Source organism: Tachysurus fulvidraco, chromosome 1 (genome assembly GCF_022655615.1).
Source record: "Tachysurus fulvidraco isolate hzauxx_2018 chromosome 1, HZAU_PFXX_2.0, whole genome shotgun sequence".
NCBI lineage: Eukaryota > Metazoa > Chordata > Actinopteri > Siluriformes > Bagridae > Tachysurus > Tachysurus fulvidraco.
The window spans coordinates 32,937,255-32,955,279 of NC_062518.1; the positions used below are offsets into that span (position 1 = coordinate 32,937,255).

At 35.6% G+C, this 18,025-nt stretch overlaps 1 protein-coding gene and 1 long non-coding RNA gene across 2 annotated transcripts; one reads left to right on the plus strand and one right to left on the minus strand.

The window, feature by feature from the left end:
- Nucleotides 1-2,895: 2,895 nt before the first annotated feature.
- Nucleotides 2,896-7,365, minus strand: si:dkey-19b23.8 (low density lipoprotein receptor adapter protein 1). Its single transcript, XM_027134522.2, has 3 exons — nucleotides 7,091-7,365; nucleotides 4,618-5,307; nucleotides 2,896-4,489 (listed from the first exon to the last, which is right to left on the minus strand). The coding sequence occupies exons 2-3, from the start codon at nucleotides 5,201-5,203 to the stop codon at nucleotides 4,404-4,406; spliced, it is 672 nt and encodes a 223-aa protein (XP_026990323.1). The 5' UTR covers nucleotides 5,204-5,307; nucleotides 7,091-7,365; the 3' UTR covers nucleotides 2,896-4,403.
- Nucleotides 7,366-14,975: 7,610 nt separating this feature from the next.
- LOC125146010 lies at nucleotides 14,976-16,327 on the plus strand. The gene is made up of 3 exons (XR_007144514.1): nucleotides 14,976-15,053; nucleotides 15,146-15,360; nucleotides 15,487-16,327. It is a non-coding gene; the product is annotated as an uncharacterized LOC125146010 (long non-coding RNA).
- Nucleotides 16,328-18,025: the final 1,698 nt, after the last annotated feature.

Here is an 18,025-nt window from a genome sequence, read left to right on the forward strand (position 1 = left end):
AGGTGGTAAGAGGTAGGCCTTTGAGCAACAGTCCATAAAGTATAATACTGTTAATATGCAATATTCAATAGCAGATTCAAAACATTATTCCACGCATACTGAAGATAAACATATCTGTATGGAAGTGCCTACACAAAAACTTATAAGGGGGAGTAAACCCATGAAACTAATGAATCAATCAGTTTTCTAAATGGTTGTATAGACAACATCTAATCCATCGAAAGGTCTGGTTTATTTACTGATCCTCATTCTCCTCCTTTAACAGGTTGTTAAATATTCTTAGCAATATTTTGCGCCTTTAAGAAAGATGTAACCATTCAGATGATCCCTTAACTGCGCCGGCACGAAACTCACTGCTCTGAAGATGTCAATTGTATGTGAGTTGCATAAACAAGCTCATCCATTTGTATTTAATTTTGCTGTATATAAATAAGTAAATACTTGTGTTTGTACTCCGCCACAATTGGAGTTATTTTGGATTTATTTCCATCAGCTCAGGCGTTGCTAAGAGACAGGGCGGTTTAGCTGATGCCAGTATTTAGCTGCATATGTGTAGTATTTTTTTATTTAAATAATTAACCTTTTTATTAGCTAATAATAAATGCTCTTTATATATGACTCTCATGTTAAATGTCTTTACTGTGGTTTTGTGGGAGACAGGACAGGGAGACGCATCAAAAGGCAAGACCACAGCATTTCCTGTCAGACCTGGCAATATTAGCATCCTTACAGGTTGGAGAGCAAAGCTATTACACAATACATTCAATTAAAAAAAAATTGTAAAAAAATGATCAGATATCCATGCTTGTGTAGGGTTTTTTTTTTATTTTCAGCCCTGGCTGAGAGGGAAAGAGGAACTGCTGCTGACTGTTGTCAATGAAGATCTGGTGAGTTTCCACCTTCCTCCATCTTTGCTGATATACATCATTGATCATAATGTCGAATCCTGAACTAATGGTGGTAATAAATAAAACCAACTTTGAACGTGAATACATATAGAATTTAAAGCATCAATCTGTTCTTATTTCTCAAAATATAATATGACATAATATGAATATCATTAGAGATGGCCTGCTCCTGGTTTTCCTGCCTCAGTTGCGTCTTCTTGCACCAGTCCAACTTGCAGTAGCACTTACAGACTATGCCAGTTCTCCATTACCTGGTGAATGTGCGCAACCACCACCCAAACCTCAGTCTCCACAGGTCTTTCAACAGCAGCTTAGCAGGTAGAGAATAGACCAAAACAAACAAATCACATATAGGAATATGAGCAACCTATATTTACAACTCTGTTGTACATGTTATAGGAGTAATGACTAGCATCTTCTCTCTGCCTCACCGAGTGAGAGAGAGATCACTGTGCCAGTGAGTCACCTTTAAAATTATATATTTGAATATCTATTTTATATCTTACAGTTTTGGCAGTATGGCTCATTATTGTAATAATGAAGGAAAATACAGGAAGTTAATCGCACCCTTTTCCTGCTGGCTGGCTATGCTAAATATGGACGCCCATATGCATAGGTAAGATCCAATCATGAACGTTTGATGAGTGATAGAGTTGCCAGTTCATTGGCCAAAGATACACCAATAAAACGCAAATCCATCACAGACTGGGTTTTAACAACTCAAGGTTGGCAAACTTTTATTCTCTTTTTACAATACATTAGATTAAATAGGAATCTAATGTGAATGAGTCACTTTTTTGTAGTGACACCAAAAAACTATGTCCTATTGTGTCTTTCCATAACAGGAACTCGGGTGTGGGATGTGGTTAATGAGTTGGTTGGTCTGTGCACCATGCCACCTCCAGATAATCTTTTCACACTGGATATGTGCTACCTCCAAACCATTCCCCTCCCAGAGTGCTTCCTTGCCACTGGAGCTCTCCTTAACTTCGTGGCGATGATTGTGGTTCAGGGAAGTCACAAGGAATCATTCTACAATTTGGGTGTGTGCCAGGCTGCATGTTCTAAGCCTGCTAAAACTTAAAAATACAATATATTACATCATCTTTTTTTAAAATTTTCTCATCTCCTCATAGAGATCAAGTCCTTGAGGCAACTCCATTTTAAGAGTCTTGCTGAACTGCTGAGATGTCATAATGAGCATTGAGAGAAGCTTCCCAAAAGTGGATTCTAGAGAGAAGCAACAGTTTTTGTCAAACAGACGTGATTCTGAAGATGACAACACCCACTTTGAGCAGAAAGTAAGCTGTAGTAAGCTCTGAGAGAGCTTAAGATATTCAGAACTAAGATATTCAGATGCAAAAAAGCCAGAAGATCTGTGATGTGAACTACAAATATGACTTTTTAGAAAGTTCTGAAAATTGCAGTCATTCTAATGTATTTTACTTACTTTACTCAGGACCTCCACTTCACACACATATATATATATATATATATATATATATACACACATACACACATATATACACACATATCTATATATTATAGTAAAATGTATAATAAAGATGATGAAGCCACTGTTGTTGACATTTCTGTCTCACACTGCCAGGGTTGGGAGATTAATTCCTGTCTCCACCCTGCTCAAGTGGAGCTAGTATGTTCTCTCTGTGCTTTGGTGGTTTCCTCGGTGTACCAGGGAGGAAACGCCCAGTCCAAAGACATATGTCGAGGGCTGATTGGCATCTCTACATTGCATGTAGTGTGTGAATGAGTGTGTGCAACTGTGCCAAAATGGGTTTGGACCATATTTGGGGTGTTCCTTGACTTGTGTGCAGTGTCCACTGGCATAGACTCCAGGTTCCCTGTAACCACTATAGAATAAGCAGTACAGAAATTGGATGGATGGATTTTCTCATCACATTGTAAAATTCCATCAATAACATTTTCCCCCAATAATACAGAAAAAGATGAGGAATATGACACATACTGTTACTGTATAAAAGTTTAATTTTTGAAAATACATATAAATATGTACACAAAAAATGTAAAACAAATACATGCACATTCACTTTACATAAAAAATCCTTGAGCAGACATGCAGATCCTGTCCTTGTATTGTGGGTTACACTTTAATATAAATTAGATTAAAACCAATGACTATTAAAAAATCCCCCCCCCCCCGCCAAATGCCTGGGTGTAATGAAAGTAAGGCTCTGTATGTCAACATTAAACATTCACATACTTCCAATTACAATATCCATTAACAACATTGGCTGTAAATTATAGCAACTTATGAATTAGCAAGGTCATGAACAGCAGGGAAATCTGTAGCATTTAATCCTGTTCAATGTACTTGGTTTATGCTACTATGCCAAATGTACAGTGGACTTAATGCTAAAATGTTCACAAAATAATTAGCATCTTGATGTCACTAGCTTAACATGAACATGCCAATTGAAAAAAGGTCAAATTTGATGTTCAAAACCTGAGGTCCTGAAGGCAGGATGTAGATTGAAGATGGGAAGGAACATAAAGAAGCTCAGAATATGGCCCTATTGGAATGCAGGTGCATGGCATGAATCCTACACAAAGACTGCTCAGAGCACATTGTGTTCTCTCTCTCACTGCACACACAAACACACACTGTGCTACTTATTTTCTCTTGGGAATTTTCTCTAAGGTCCTGGGCTTATTACCCCTTATTTATGCTTAGAGGCAAACAAAATGATTGAAAAACTCTTGTAGATCAAATCTAATCTCAACATGGATGTTCTAAAGCATAATCACAATCCTTTTAAACTCAGCAAAAGCCATGTTAAAGTGCCTTTCCGCTTGTTTGAAACTGCACCAAATGTATATGTGAAATTGTGTGTAACTTGTAATTGTAGCGGTTTGCAGCTATGGGTTTGGGTGGTATTATGGATAGAACTTCCATTGCAAAACTGTGCTTCCTGCATCCTCCCTGTTATTACACAAATCCCTGATGCAACATGCCTAATACAGGAACCAATTCCTGGTTTCGGTGTTTCTTCCCACCGTTCAAGCATATTATATTTAGAGGGAAATAAATTATTATTAATCTTAATCAAAATGAATTTCTTTACTTTCAGCCACTACTTAGGTCAGTTTTAATTAACTTGGGTACTGTATATATTTATCTTCAATAACTTGCATTTACATCTATATAAACCCTAAGTCTTGAGATGAAGATACAAACTATACTTCTATCAATTAGATAAGAAATACATGAAATAATAATGACCAGCATATAATCTATAAACTATTGGCTCACCCCACCTTGTCAGTCATCAGTGTCTCTGTGCTAAAGGGTGCAAGAATAGCAACTTTGGCAACAGTTCACACGCTTTATGTAGTCAAGCTATGACAGGTCCAGCCGTTGTCATCTGTCACTTTGTTGGGAAGGTGGGAATGGAGAGAAAGTGCCTTCTTGTTGGTAGGATCCCATAGGGGTCAAAAGGTCCAGTAGCTGGAATCTCACTGCCAGTTTTCACTGGCTGAGCCACGTCTGGTGATGGCTCTCATAGGACTGCGGGAAATTGAGCCCTTCTTCTTCCAGCGCACTGCATACACAGATACATGATGTTACATTCATGCTTACAAACAAAGAATGCGATATTCCCCATTCATTCACAAACAGTTTGCTTTCATTATTGAAAGTAACAGTTATGTTTCCCTCTGCTGAGCTTACCTTTCCCAAAACTAGCCGGCAGAGTCAATCCTTTGGCAGCAGCAGGGGTGATGTCAGCCTCATCCTCCTTAGAAATACCCTCTGCTTTTGGCAGTGTTGCACAGCCATCTTGCCAGTCGTTTAGTGCCCTCTGAAATGAGTTTGCGAGACAAGCTGTCATATCCTTTGCCCTTTCCACACGACTACACCAGAATACCCTACATTGCAGCTGCTGCCCAGGCTGTCTGCAGATATAGAGGAACACGTTGCGGTGGGCAGTGTGTGATGCACAGTACGCAATGTCGTGCAGGTAGGTCTTGGTGAGCTGCCTCCCTGTGCTCAGCTCTTTCACTTCCACATAACGTGGCCGCACCACAAGAGCATGGTCTTTGGATAACTTTCCAGGAGCACCATCCAGGAGTCGGTTGATGGCTTCCTCAGCCTGCTCCAGGTCTAGAGAAAAGATCTTCTTGGTACCTAGATAGTGCACTTTGAATATGGGGTCCCCATGGGAAAGGCTTTCTATGCGGTCCCTTTTAAAGTGTCTGCGCAGGGCAGCAGGTGAGTCCTTCAGGGCCTGCATTAAGTGGAAGGAGGCTAGAGACATGTTGGTTGAGGTTTGAGTGTGACAGATGCTTTCAGAAGAAGAGGAATCCTCCTTCCCTTTTCAGTGATCTAGGTGATCAGTGTGCTAGGATTTACCTCCAGGATCTGAGCATGAAAGAAAATGAAAACATATCAAGTAGACATCAAAATGGGATACATCATTGCATTACATCATTTACTAGGTTACATGACAGGATTTGTCTGGGAAAGGCAATAGTAGCATGGCTATCCAAAATTTTCATAACACTCAAAAATAGCACACTATTTGTGAACGAGGCAAATTTGAGTTAGCAAGAAAAAAAAATTTCAGCATACCAAATAAACAATCTGCCCATTGTAAATTGGTTATCTGTAGTTAAAGACTTTGTTCTGCATTGTATCCTTTCAGGGAAATTTTATATTACATAAAAAAAGCATGTTTAATCCTTTTTAAAAACGAAGAAACCTTTTTAAAAACATAGATTTTTAACCATAAGCCTTTTTAAATATGTGATGGTTCTCTTTGAGCCTTAACCAATAAGCTGGTATTGCCTGATAACTTAAAATAAGCAATGAAAAGGAAAAAAATATCAGCTATTATCCTGATGTTAGGTCTTGGTATAGTAACTAGATTCTTGACCTGCTCAAATAAGAAATGACATTTGAAACAAACACTTACAGGACTATATAAACTAAACCTGCTAATATATGAGAAACTTGCAAACCCAAAACCTACTGAGCTTTGATATGGAGTGGCTTCACAAACAGGAGTTATGCAACAGCCATTTAACCCTTTTGTTTCGGTTATTAAAAACAGATCTTTTTCCCAGCATATTGCATTTACACCACCGTTCAATCCATTGTTTGGTGTTTTTCCGCTTTCGCCTTTCTGGCCTATTATTTCACTATCCCTGACTGCTTCTGATGTTGGGCAGGAACAGGACCACCGACTGTTGCGGCTGTGATGGCCATTGTTGAGCCAGTCACAGACAGGATACAGCTTTAATACACATCCCGACCAGCCACACAAATATTTCTAGTCCAGAGAACAATGGCATGCCTGGTTGTGTAGATCAGATGTAAAGAACACAAACAGGAGATAACAGTGATATAATTCCAGGTAACACTGCTGGATCCATGTGCATAACCAAAGAGGAGACAATCTCAATGACTTACTGAATAAGTGTCAACTGTGATCATAATGAGGGATTAGTCTCCTGGAATGGGAAGCCATGCTGGGTTCAAACGTTACTAGACATTACATTTGCTGTGACCCAACAATCATTTAAGAGAAATGAAATCAACCAACCCCAAGAGATTAAACTTTTATTTGCTATTGCTCTGAAATTTATCTCTTCGGTCAGTTATTTTCAGTTTAGATGGGGGCTGCTTAATAAATAAATAAATAAATAAATAAATAAATAAATAAATAAATAAAATTTTAGATGGGGCTGCTTAATAAATAAATAAATAAATAAACAAACAATTTTAGATAGGGCTGCTTAATAAATAAACAAACAAAAAAAACAAACAAACAAACAAATAATTTTTAGATGGGGCTGCTTAATAAACAAACATACAAACGAACAAATAAATAAATAAAAGGTTCTAAATAAATACACAAAAAATGGGGCTGCTAAATAAATAAATAAATAAATAAAATAAAATCTTTTACATAATTACAAAAACAACAAAAAAATTTTAAAATACTCTGGCATATAATACTGTGTCATCAGTGAGCTTTAAATTCTTGGCACAGACCTGAACATGAGATAAAGACACACTCTCACACACAATTTCTTTCTTTCTCTCTCTCTCTCTGACACACACACACACACACACACACACACTCAATCTCTCTCTCTCACACTCACACACACATAAAATATCAGAATAACAAACACATTACCGATCATTCGCTCTTTCTGCGTTTTCGTTTCCGTACGAAGGAAAAGGGGGAAACTTTTTCCTCCCAGTTTCGCCGTTAAGTTTCTCACATAAGCCTCAAATAAGAGAAAAATAAAAGTCTCAGTTTAAGGACCAAATGAGAGCGTGTTGTGTCGGTTTAATCAAGAGCTAATAATATTTGGACTTCCTCGGCGCTCAGAAGCTTTTTCACACACACAAACGCGCTCCTTCTGCTTTCCTCCACACTTTTACCTCAGTATGTAGGAATGACGCGCGTCCACGGAGCTGTATTTGAGAAACGCGCGCGCGTGCACCACCTCCTGCGTCACCGAGGGGCGGGGCCGCGTTCAAACATCGCGTACTAGCGTGCTAAATAGTGTTTCAAATTACACCGTTATAGGTATCTGTTATCTCTATTTTATTCTCTTTTGCAGCTATATGACTATGCCTAAAGGAAAAAAGACCAGATATGTTCGAATGGGCTTTAAATCAATACAAAATATAGCACAATTAACGCGTTGTTTTTAAACCTACTATTTAGTATGCTAGTATGGACGTTATGTGAGGCGCGTGCAAGGCTACATCGATGCACGAGCTCTGTTTAAAAAACATTATTTTTTGGTTTTCTTATTGTTCTTCATGTTCCTAAGATTGTACTATATTTATCATGAGGTCTGATTAACTGAGTGTATTAGCTAACGTTTCTCTCAGGGCTTTCTGAGAATCCAGTTTAGTGAAACAGTCTAAACAGGACCATGTGTTTGGACCTACAAGAGAACACAGAGCCTCTGTGTAATCAGGGCATGGGTCTGTGTGGCACACCCACCTTCCTACTTTTAGCAGCACAGCAGTGCCATTATTGAGGTACAAATGACGCCACTTGCACCCCCTACTCCACAGACTAACACAGTAATGCACACAAGCACACCACATAAAGGCATGGTTTTCCTGGCACTTTACTTCTATACCAAGCTTGAGAATGACTGGCTTCTTGTCTGGCTGAGGTACAGTGCTTAACCAAACTGAATAAGAGCTGAATAAGTCCTGCTCAGGCTGAGGGTGTGTCTGGAAATAGACATTTTCTATCTGTTGCATATTTGTTTGAATGTGTTTCATGTATTTACCCTTTGAAATTGTTTTCCTTATTGGGGAGAGGTTCTCATGTAAGAGTCAAAAGTTTGGAAGCGGTTTATTTACTATTTTCTCCATGTAAAATTGTAGGTTCATTTATTATTATTATTATTATTACTATTATTATTATTATTATTATTATTATTATTATTATTATTATTATTATATCGTGACAAAATGAAAGACTCTGCAAAGTAGCCCTGCAGGTGCTTTGTACACTTTGTCTGAACTCACTTTCCTAAGTGGTAAATGAAACCATCTGACAATTAGTAGGATACATGCAACTATTTCCTTTATTTATTTATTTATTTATTTATTTATTTATTTATTTATTTATTTATTTATTTATTTTTGCATTAACAACATTGCATTAATTTGTTGGGTTTTTTTTGCATTAACAACAGACATCAGTTAATAAACTTGACAACAACAATACAGATACAAAGTATGCTAGGGGGAATTTACAACAAAATATTAAATATAGTACAGATTTTCAAAGTTTCAGTGCCTTTTGCTTTAGAGACAGTCTTATAGAATCAACATAAAGTTCCATTTCTTTTTTAAATGCTATGAAACAGGGTTTTTTCCCCGGACAATGTACATTTGTGAATGTGAAATTTTGCTAACAAAAGGATCAGATTTATTATCTAAATACTATTGGTAGTATGGTAGTCTCTTTGATTCTTCAAAACACCAAAAAGCACATTTTTCAGAAATAAAGCAAAATTAACAGCAATATTCTTAACTATAAAATCACAAACATTTTCCCAAATGGGTTTTACAAGTGGGCAGTACCAATATAAGTGAACCACAGTTTCTAAGCAGTTATTACAATTTGTGTCTATATCGCTTTTAAAATTCACAAAAAAATGTTTTGTTGGGTAGATCCTATGAATATGTTTAAATGAGACTTCCTTTATTTTATTTGTAATTAAATACTGATTTGGAAGTAGCCAAACCTTTTTCCAAACAATATCATCTGTAAGCTGGTTCCAGAAAGAATGAACATAAGGCAAAGTTACAACATCTCTTTGAAATGAAGATCTTATACATCTATTGCGGGAGTTAAAGGACAAACATATCCTACCTTCATAGGTATTAACAATATTAGGTAGGGACCAAAGTTGAGTATTTATTCTTGTTGAATATTTAAATAAAGTACAAATTTTAGGAGATATGGCAACAAAAACTTTAGCATAATCCTCTGGTGTTACAGGGATTTTGTAAAAAGCCAAAAACTCACCAAAAGTGAAAAGAAAACCATTTGAATTAAACACCTGATCTACCAGAATTATGCCATTCTTAAACCAATACTCAGGAAAAAGCGATTTACGCTTATACACAATGTCCTTATTATTCCAGATATAATACCTATGCGGTGACAAATTGTGCTTGTAGATCAATGACCATGAAAGAATAGCCTGGCGATGAAACACAGCTAGTTTTGCTGGTATTTTGTTAATATCATAATTGCAACTAAGGAAAAACTGAATGCCACCCAAGTTGGAAAAAATATGTGAGGGAATAAAATTCCAAATGGAGTTGGAATTTCTGATTACCTGTCTAAGCTATGTATTAAATGTATTATTTAATGTTGCAAAATCCAAAGATGTTAGGCCACCCTTTTCATAAGCATTCATAATTACAGTTGTCTTCATATAATGCATTTTATTTTTCCAAACAAAGTTATACAGTACAACATTTTGTCAATCTCCATTGTTTTTTATCAAGATGTAAAGCCAATGCTGCATAAGTTAATCGAGAAATAGCCTCTGCCTTGGTGATTAGAAGTCGACCCCTTAACAAGAGATCCCTTATAAGCCAATGGTTTAAATTTTTTTTTATTTTTTTCAATTACAGCATCAAAATTAATTGAACATCTTCTCGGTTGATCTTTAGTGATTAACAATCCTAAATACTGAATTTCAGTTTTTATGGGAATATTAAGGTAAGAAGTCTCAGAACATTCCTTGATGGCCAAAAGCTCACATTTATTCAGATATAGAAACACACCAGATGCCCTTGAGAACTAGTGCCATTTTTCTGCATAAATCTTGTCTAAACATTATCAGGACCTGAATAATTACCTTTACCACTCGTCCATGCAGAACTCTCTAAACCTCTTTATATTCTTAGACCAGCACAAATATCATTGAGCATGTTAATTATGTGCAAAATGGTCCACAACAACACACAATGGCAGTTGTAGTTTCAGTGATGCTTAGTGAAGATGCTGCATTTTTAGCTTACTTTCAGGGAAGGTGATTTTGAAACATCACAACCACAGTTTAGATTTGTGCAAGTCAAAAATAGTATCTATTTGTCCAATTGTAAATATAACTTTTCTATAGCCCGAAACAAATGGGAAAAACACTGAAATGAAACATCGGAATGAAGTGCAAATACACTTAAGGATGAATTTATCAGCGGTCCCATGTGGCATTGCCCCTACTTGTTTCCTTTCAATCATTTCCTCCTTTCACAGTGAGAGAACGTGGTTCTAGCAGCTTGATAATGAACTCAAAACACATTTGTAGACCATTTTGGACAACTGATAACAATTACCAATTACTTAGGATTTTTCATGAATCAGTAGGATAGTATAATCAAGATGTTTTTGCATAGGCCATCTATCCACCTTATGTCTAATTGGAAAAATGAATTTAAACATAAAATAACCTTCCAACAAAAATTGGAATATCTAAAAAGATAACCAAAAATTATCAGTTACCAAACTAATCCTGAGTTAAAGTTAAAGATTTTGACAATGTACCATGACCTTGTTAAATATACTGTAGTGAAAACCTTGTGTTTAAAGTAGTTTAAACTTCATGTTTAAGAATAAAACATTATTCTAACTAATATTATAAAAGAACAATTTGTCAATCGTCTACTTTTCTGTTTCACTAAAATAGTAAGAGTGTGTAATTAATTTAAACTCAAGTCATCATGTGGTCAAATGTTCCATGATTCAATGCCTTTTAAAAAATGTGGGTAATTTAAATTATTGCATTATGTATTGTATCCTCTTTTTAGCACCTACGTACTGACTCTGTGTGTTCACATGTTTACAGACATAATACATACACATAGGCTTCCTGTTGAGCAGTTATAAACACACACACACACACACACACACACACACACACACACACACACACACACACACACACACACACACACACACAGAGAGAGAGAGAGAGAGAGAGAGAGAGAGAGAGAGAGAGAGAGAGAGAGAGAGAAAGAGAGAGAGGCACACACAAACCCTTTTTTTGCCAAAGTACTCAGACCTGCATTAGGCAAATGTGTTATTCAATGCGTTTCAGTTTAGTTTAGCTCTTTTTCCTTAACAAGAATTTACTCCCTTCAGATGTTTTGTGGGTCTTTACTGTAACCGCCTTCAGTTTTGTCTTCAGGAAGTGAAAACCATGCTCAGTTGGATTGAGGTCAGGTGTCTTTTAAGAACATCGTTTGTCTTAAGTAGCTCTTGGGTTGATTTTGCCATATGTTTTGGGTCATTATTTGTCTACTGTGAAACACCATCCAGTTCCTGTTCCAGTTAATTTAAGTACAGCTCTACACCCCTCAGAAATCATCCTTCTACTTCTATTACAGTAGCAGTCATATCACCAATAATAACAAGTGTCCCAGCTCTATTGTCATCCATACATGCTCATACCATCACACTGCATCAACCAGGTTTGACAGATGATGTGGTATGCTTTATATTATGAGCCATTCCTTTCCATCTCTATTCTCTTCACTTCAGTTTTTTTTGTTGCTTTATAGCAAAGTATAAACTGGTCTGTTTGGTACTGTAAGTGTTCATATCTTGAGGTAAACTTTGTATTTCTATTCATGACAGTGTCGTTTGATTGTAGACTTTTTAAGAATATGCCAAATTGTTGATTTGACCTCAAGTTTTTGCTATTTATAAATTGTTTTTGTAGATTGTAGAGTCTGGTGTATTACATTATTATTATTATTATTATTATTATTATTATTATTATTATTATTATTATTATTATTATTATTATAAGTAGTAGGAGTAGTATTACTAGTATATTTTAGAAGAAAGGGTTCTACACTTGCTCGGATATTCTTAAGTAGAAAATTTTTTCTTTTACTCGCTCGTAGCGTACGTGTGACCTTTCAGTGAACTAAAACAGCATGTACATTCCCAAATCTCACACATACTGTAGTCACATCCACCCTTGTGGCCCAGAGCCAAAATGCAGTGTGTAGTCCTGTGTGTAGACAAAAAAGAGAGGGACAAAAAATGTGTGCAACAGAGCTGAAGAACTGAGAAGAAAGAGAAAAGAAAGGAAAATTAACATTACACTAATCTTAAATTTATGTGGTTTTGCTCTTTTTATTTTTTGGATCTACAAAGGACAAATAGAAAGGACAACTGGCCTATTTAATCTGTTTTCTAGTTACTTTATAGGTTACAAAGTAACACGGTTAAAGCAGTGCTAGTTACTAAATGTATCTACAACAGTACGTGTATGATAAATTTTCAACTACAACTGTGTTTTAAACATATTATTGTTTGTAGACTAAGAAAATTTTCCAGACCTGCAGGTTTGATAGTCATGTGGGTGTTTCTGCGTGTTTACAGTTGCCATGTGTCTCCAAATGTTGACACGAGTGTTTTAATAACAAATGTGTGCTTACTAAATAATTACTTGTTTGGAAACACACTCCAGCAGATAGACAGTTATGCCTCCTGTAACCTGTGTCTCCTCATTTTTTAGTGAAGGTCAAGGGCCTCAGTTATTCCTAGCAGGAACTGTATTTGTTTTTTTAAATTTCTATTTGCAAATGTAATTTTTGCATAAACACAACTGGCACTTATCATTGTTTAAAGGGAAGTGAGAATTCTAAAAGTCTTCTGAAATGTTATTTTTTAATAAGAATTTGCTTATGTCAAAATATTACATTACACGGAAGGGTTTTCTTTTTTTTTTAATTAATTTTTTTTTTCAAATTAATTTATTCACCCGATTCATGGTGTAGTGATTGTAATAAGTGTAAAGATTATTAACCAATATTCCAGTATACTGTCAAAGTTTAACTTTACAACAAGATTACGGACTATGTAAGAGGTAATTGAAATATCCCTTCCTATAATCTAGAAACTTCCATATAAGGAAAATAACAAGTGACTAATTAGCCTTTTTGTGTGAGAGGATAGACATGAGCTCATCAGTCATGTGACGCAGTCCCTTAAGACTGCTGGTGTTACAGTATGCTAAACTTTTACCACAAATATGTTTAATATTGCAACACATTAACTCTTAATATATCAACAGATTCTACTTACACAGCTTCACATGGACACAGTGAAACAACAATGAATTATCGAGAATAGGAGTAATGACAAAAAGATTAACTTACTAATTATCAGTATCGGGAAGTATAGTAAGTCAAATAGATATTTGTGGGATGAGTATTGTCTGGAAGGATATGTGCACATTTTGGGGGACTGAACCATCCAGTCTGATACTGGAGAAGGAAATCTGTGTGAATTATAATGAGTGAGGATTTATCATGTTTTCACACATATGAAGTTGTAAGTAAAGCAACTACTAAAATCCACACCTGAACCTCACCGTAAGCATTTACTAAGAGAATGATATTGTGAATGTTATCTTGATGATAAAAAAATACATAACAGTACATGTATCATAAAAGGTTATATTTATATTCATTACACAATTTAATGAAAACATTTATACATAAATATAGTAAGTGGGGGAAAATGCTTTAACCCGACAAGGGTTATATTGTCGGCTATGGTTGGCAACAAAAAAGTAGCTGCAATAGCTGAAATATCTAATCTTGGTACCATTAGAAAGAAAAATAAAGAGGCAGTAGAGAACATCACGTCATAGACTAATCAGGAAAAGGAGGCAACTTCCTGTGTTGCATGAGGTTGCCTCAGTCTCTGTCTCTGGTTACTCATGTACTGGTCTGGAGTCTGTTTTTCACGTCAGTATAATGTGCTATTATATGTGATGATGCTGTCCTTAGATCAGCCTCCTGAATTTTTACTTACATTCTCTCTATGGATGACAAATTAAAAGTGATTTAAAAATAAACATTACATCATACCTACTAAGATTTTTTTTAAACACAGTCATTAATGCTCAATATTTTCTCAAATGGCAGCTGATAAGTATAATTGACATTTAAAAGTCTTACAAATGTGGAAAATGACTGGATACTAAGATATTTGTTATACTATATATATATAAATATTATATATATATAAATATATAAATTTATATATATATATATATATATATATATATATATATATATATAAATATTATATATATATAAATATATAAATTTATATATATATATATATATTACATTTTAAAGCCATATATAAAATACATACTTTCTATATATTATACCTACAGTATAGTTTAAAAGAGAAAAAAATCTGGGATCATATTTATAGATATCTATTTATAATGGGGTTAATTTAGGTTAAATTAATTTAAATTAAATTCACTCCAACCCTGTGTGACGGATTTATCATGCAGCCAAAACTGATCTATAAACAACATCCTTTACTTTTAAAATTACATTCAGTTTAATCTGGAAACTGATATGGCTCTATGGGATTAAAAATGTACTAGGTTTTAGTAATTAGGTTACACCCATCACCATACTGGGTCAATTTTCCATGTAGTTTCCTGAAACTACATTTGCCAGGTTTACTGTGTTGAGCATAAAAGGAACAGTGCAGGCCATGACATTGAGGATTACCACATGAATTTAAACATTTTCTGGAGTTTTTTTGTATCTGAAGTTTTAAGGTCAGTTAACAAATGTAATTGGTCTTGGTATTTTACTAGCTATCTGGTTATACTGTAAAATAACGTTGTTTCCTTTCTTTTCTTTTTTTAAGCTGCTTTCCTTTTTGGATTTGTCTGGCTTATGCTCCTTTTTTATATAAAATCTGCAAACTAAACAAGACTAAAAGGCTAGGCTAATGATCGCAATGCCCTACTTACAGTATGGTGTTTATTTGGGAAATGTAGTCGAAAACAACCAGCCTTTTCCTGAAGTACAAACAGGTGAAACAGGTTGGTTTCCAAACAATGTCAAGCAGAAGTTCTTAATGTAAGGCTTTCTGGGTCTATATTTTTAATACAGAAAACAATATGCAATGCAATATATATATTTATTTATTAATATATATATATTTATATATATATATATAAATTTCAGCCTTATATTTGTCTCCAGGGTCGACAACTCCTTTAGGCACAAACACTTTTTTGAAAAGGAGGTCTGAGGAAATTGCTCAGTTCGATTTAAGGATATTGAAACCCATATAATCACTACAACCAGGTGAGCAGAAAATCATCTTAGCATGCACACAACACTACCCTTGAGATGGAAGAAAGAAGACGACATTTTGACCCACTACTGTCAGACAAAAACAGGAATCAGAGGCCAGCGTTGGCACAGGCTCAACCAAACTGGACTGTTGAAGATTAGGAAAACAATCAAGTAGTCTTTTTTACAACATTTTTATCACTGTGCAAATTCTTAAATTGTTGCATGAGAAAATCACAGAAAATAAGCAGTTTCTGAAATACTTAAACCAATCTATCTGGCAACATCCATGCCACAGTTAAAGTTACAGAGCAAAATGTTCCACATATTGATGTAAGTGAATATTAACAGAATCTTTGGACTGTGTCTGCATGAGTTTATGTAGCACGCTGATGCCACATTATCGATTAACTGCATAAATAAGCAGATGTAAAGTACAGGTGTCCTAATAAAGTCGAAAATGTTTAATAAAAAAGGTTCATATAACTGGGCCGTAACATATGATGGTCTGTGCTGACTTAAAAAGCGTTTAACTCTTATGCGCCATGCCAGTGCGTCAGGCTGGAAAATAAACTGCGCTAAACCAACGTCACATCACAGCAGGAGAAGTGAGCTGTAGCTCCTTGTTACTTAAATACTGAACTATTAAAGGCGAGTAGGGGCCGTTTTGGGAGAAAAATGTGTGTGTGTGTGTGTGTGTGTGTGTGTGTGTGTGTGTGTGTGTGTGTGTGTGTGTGTGTGTGTGTGTGTGTGTGTGTGTGTGTGGAATGACGATGTAGCACCGCTCATTTCCTCCCCGCCCGTGTGTGTGTGTGTGTGTGTGTGTGTGTGTGTGTGTGTGTGTGTGTGTGTGTGTGTGTGTGTGTGTGTGTGTGAGGTGGCGCTGTTCAGTTAATGCGCACACACGGCTATATTTAGCACTAAGACATCAGCACATGTACTGTGGGCTATTTTCAATCTCAAGCCCGACACACTGAATCACACACATTATGCATACAGCATTATTTAAAGCTATTTAATAAAAGAACACATGAGCTTATTTCCTCTAATTTGCTTTGCTCGTTGTTGTCCTTGTTCTGAAAGGTAATGGTGATGGTGGTGGTTTTCTAACAGGATTCACAGATCATAGAAGAGACTGCACCTTATGGTCAGAACTGGCTGGTCACTGAATGTGGACTTTTGTGACATGAGAAATAGGCTACCTGAGGGCTCTCAATATGTTCATGTTTATGTACACAAAACTGTAAAACATTCATAACAATCCGGTTAATGAAACCCTGAATGTAATACAGACCTGTAATTTAGCCGATGATCTGATTCTTAGAAACTATTAAATCCAGGTGGGAGAATGTTAACTGTAAATCTTCTAGGAAGTAAAACAACAACAATAACTCCAGAGTAGTTGAAGGCAGTGCTTTGTGCCCTTGTGTATATGTATGTCTTGCTGACTGGCAAAAATTAATTTGCCTTTTGAGGGCAGAAATTGTGAGGTATTTATTTCTGGGCACAGGGTCAGAGTTTGGCTCTATTTGCGTCATTACAGTTTAAAAGGGGAAAACATTCTTCCCCCAAGTCTCAGATATGGATGTGTGTGAGTGTGTGTCTCAGACTCCTCTAACAAAACTACTGGGTCTTTCCCTTATGCTTAATTATTATTTTTAAATTCTTCTAACACAACTAACCTGCCCATTACACACAGCCAACTTTAGAATCTATTAATAGTACATACTTTTGTAGAGCATTTATTCAGTAAAAGTGAAACTTTGGTCTTCCTGTCATTATCACTTTTGACATTTAAACTTGCAACTGGATTTGCTGTTCAAAAAGTCCCATATATATATATACTCTTAGCCTAGGTTTACTTTGAATCCCCATTATATACACTTGACTTATAATACTGCCAGATGTTTATATCTTACCTTAACATATAACAATAAGCATACATGAGATTAGAGGCCATAAACATACATTAAGTATTAGGACAAAGGGTCCAGTGAGAAGAACTCTACTATATTACCAATACACTGTTGTAGATGGATTTTTTTTGCATTTGTTATACCATTTGTAAAAGTCACTGAGGCCACTATGTACAAAAATGTTGAAAAGGTCAAATTTGGTTTCCAGTACAAATTAATAAAGATGTGCCCCAGATTGTGTGATAACATGAATTGTGCTTATCGGTTTTGTTAAGCTCAGTAACTTCTACCTATCACAGATCAGCTAAATGTGAATATACTTCAATTCAAGTTTATTTGTATAGCGCTTTTTACAATTGACATTGTCTAAAAGCAGCTTTATTATAATTGTTATTATAAAGAATAAATAAAGATTAATAGAATTCAATATTAATATTGGATATATTTAGTATACAAAATGTATGTATTTATCCCCTATGAGCAAGTCTGAGCTGGCTCAGGCAGCAGTGGCAAGGAAAAACTCCCTTGGA

Bases quoted from the DNA above. Each gene is read 5' to 3' on its own strand.
- si:dkey-19b23.8 (XM_027134522.2), bottom strand. From the start codon at position 5,203: ATGTCTCTAGCCTCCTTCCACTTAATGCAGGCCCTGAAGGACTCACCT. The intron at 4,490-4,617 runs GTAAGCTCAGCA...CTGTGTATGCAG, and splicing joins GCCGGCTAGTTTTGGGAAAG to TGCGCTGGAAGAAGAAGGGC.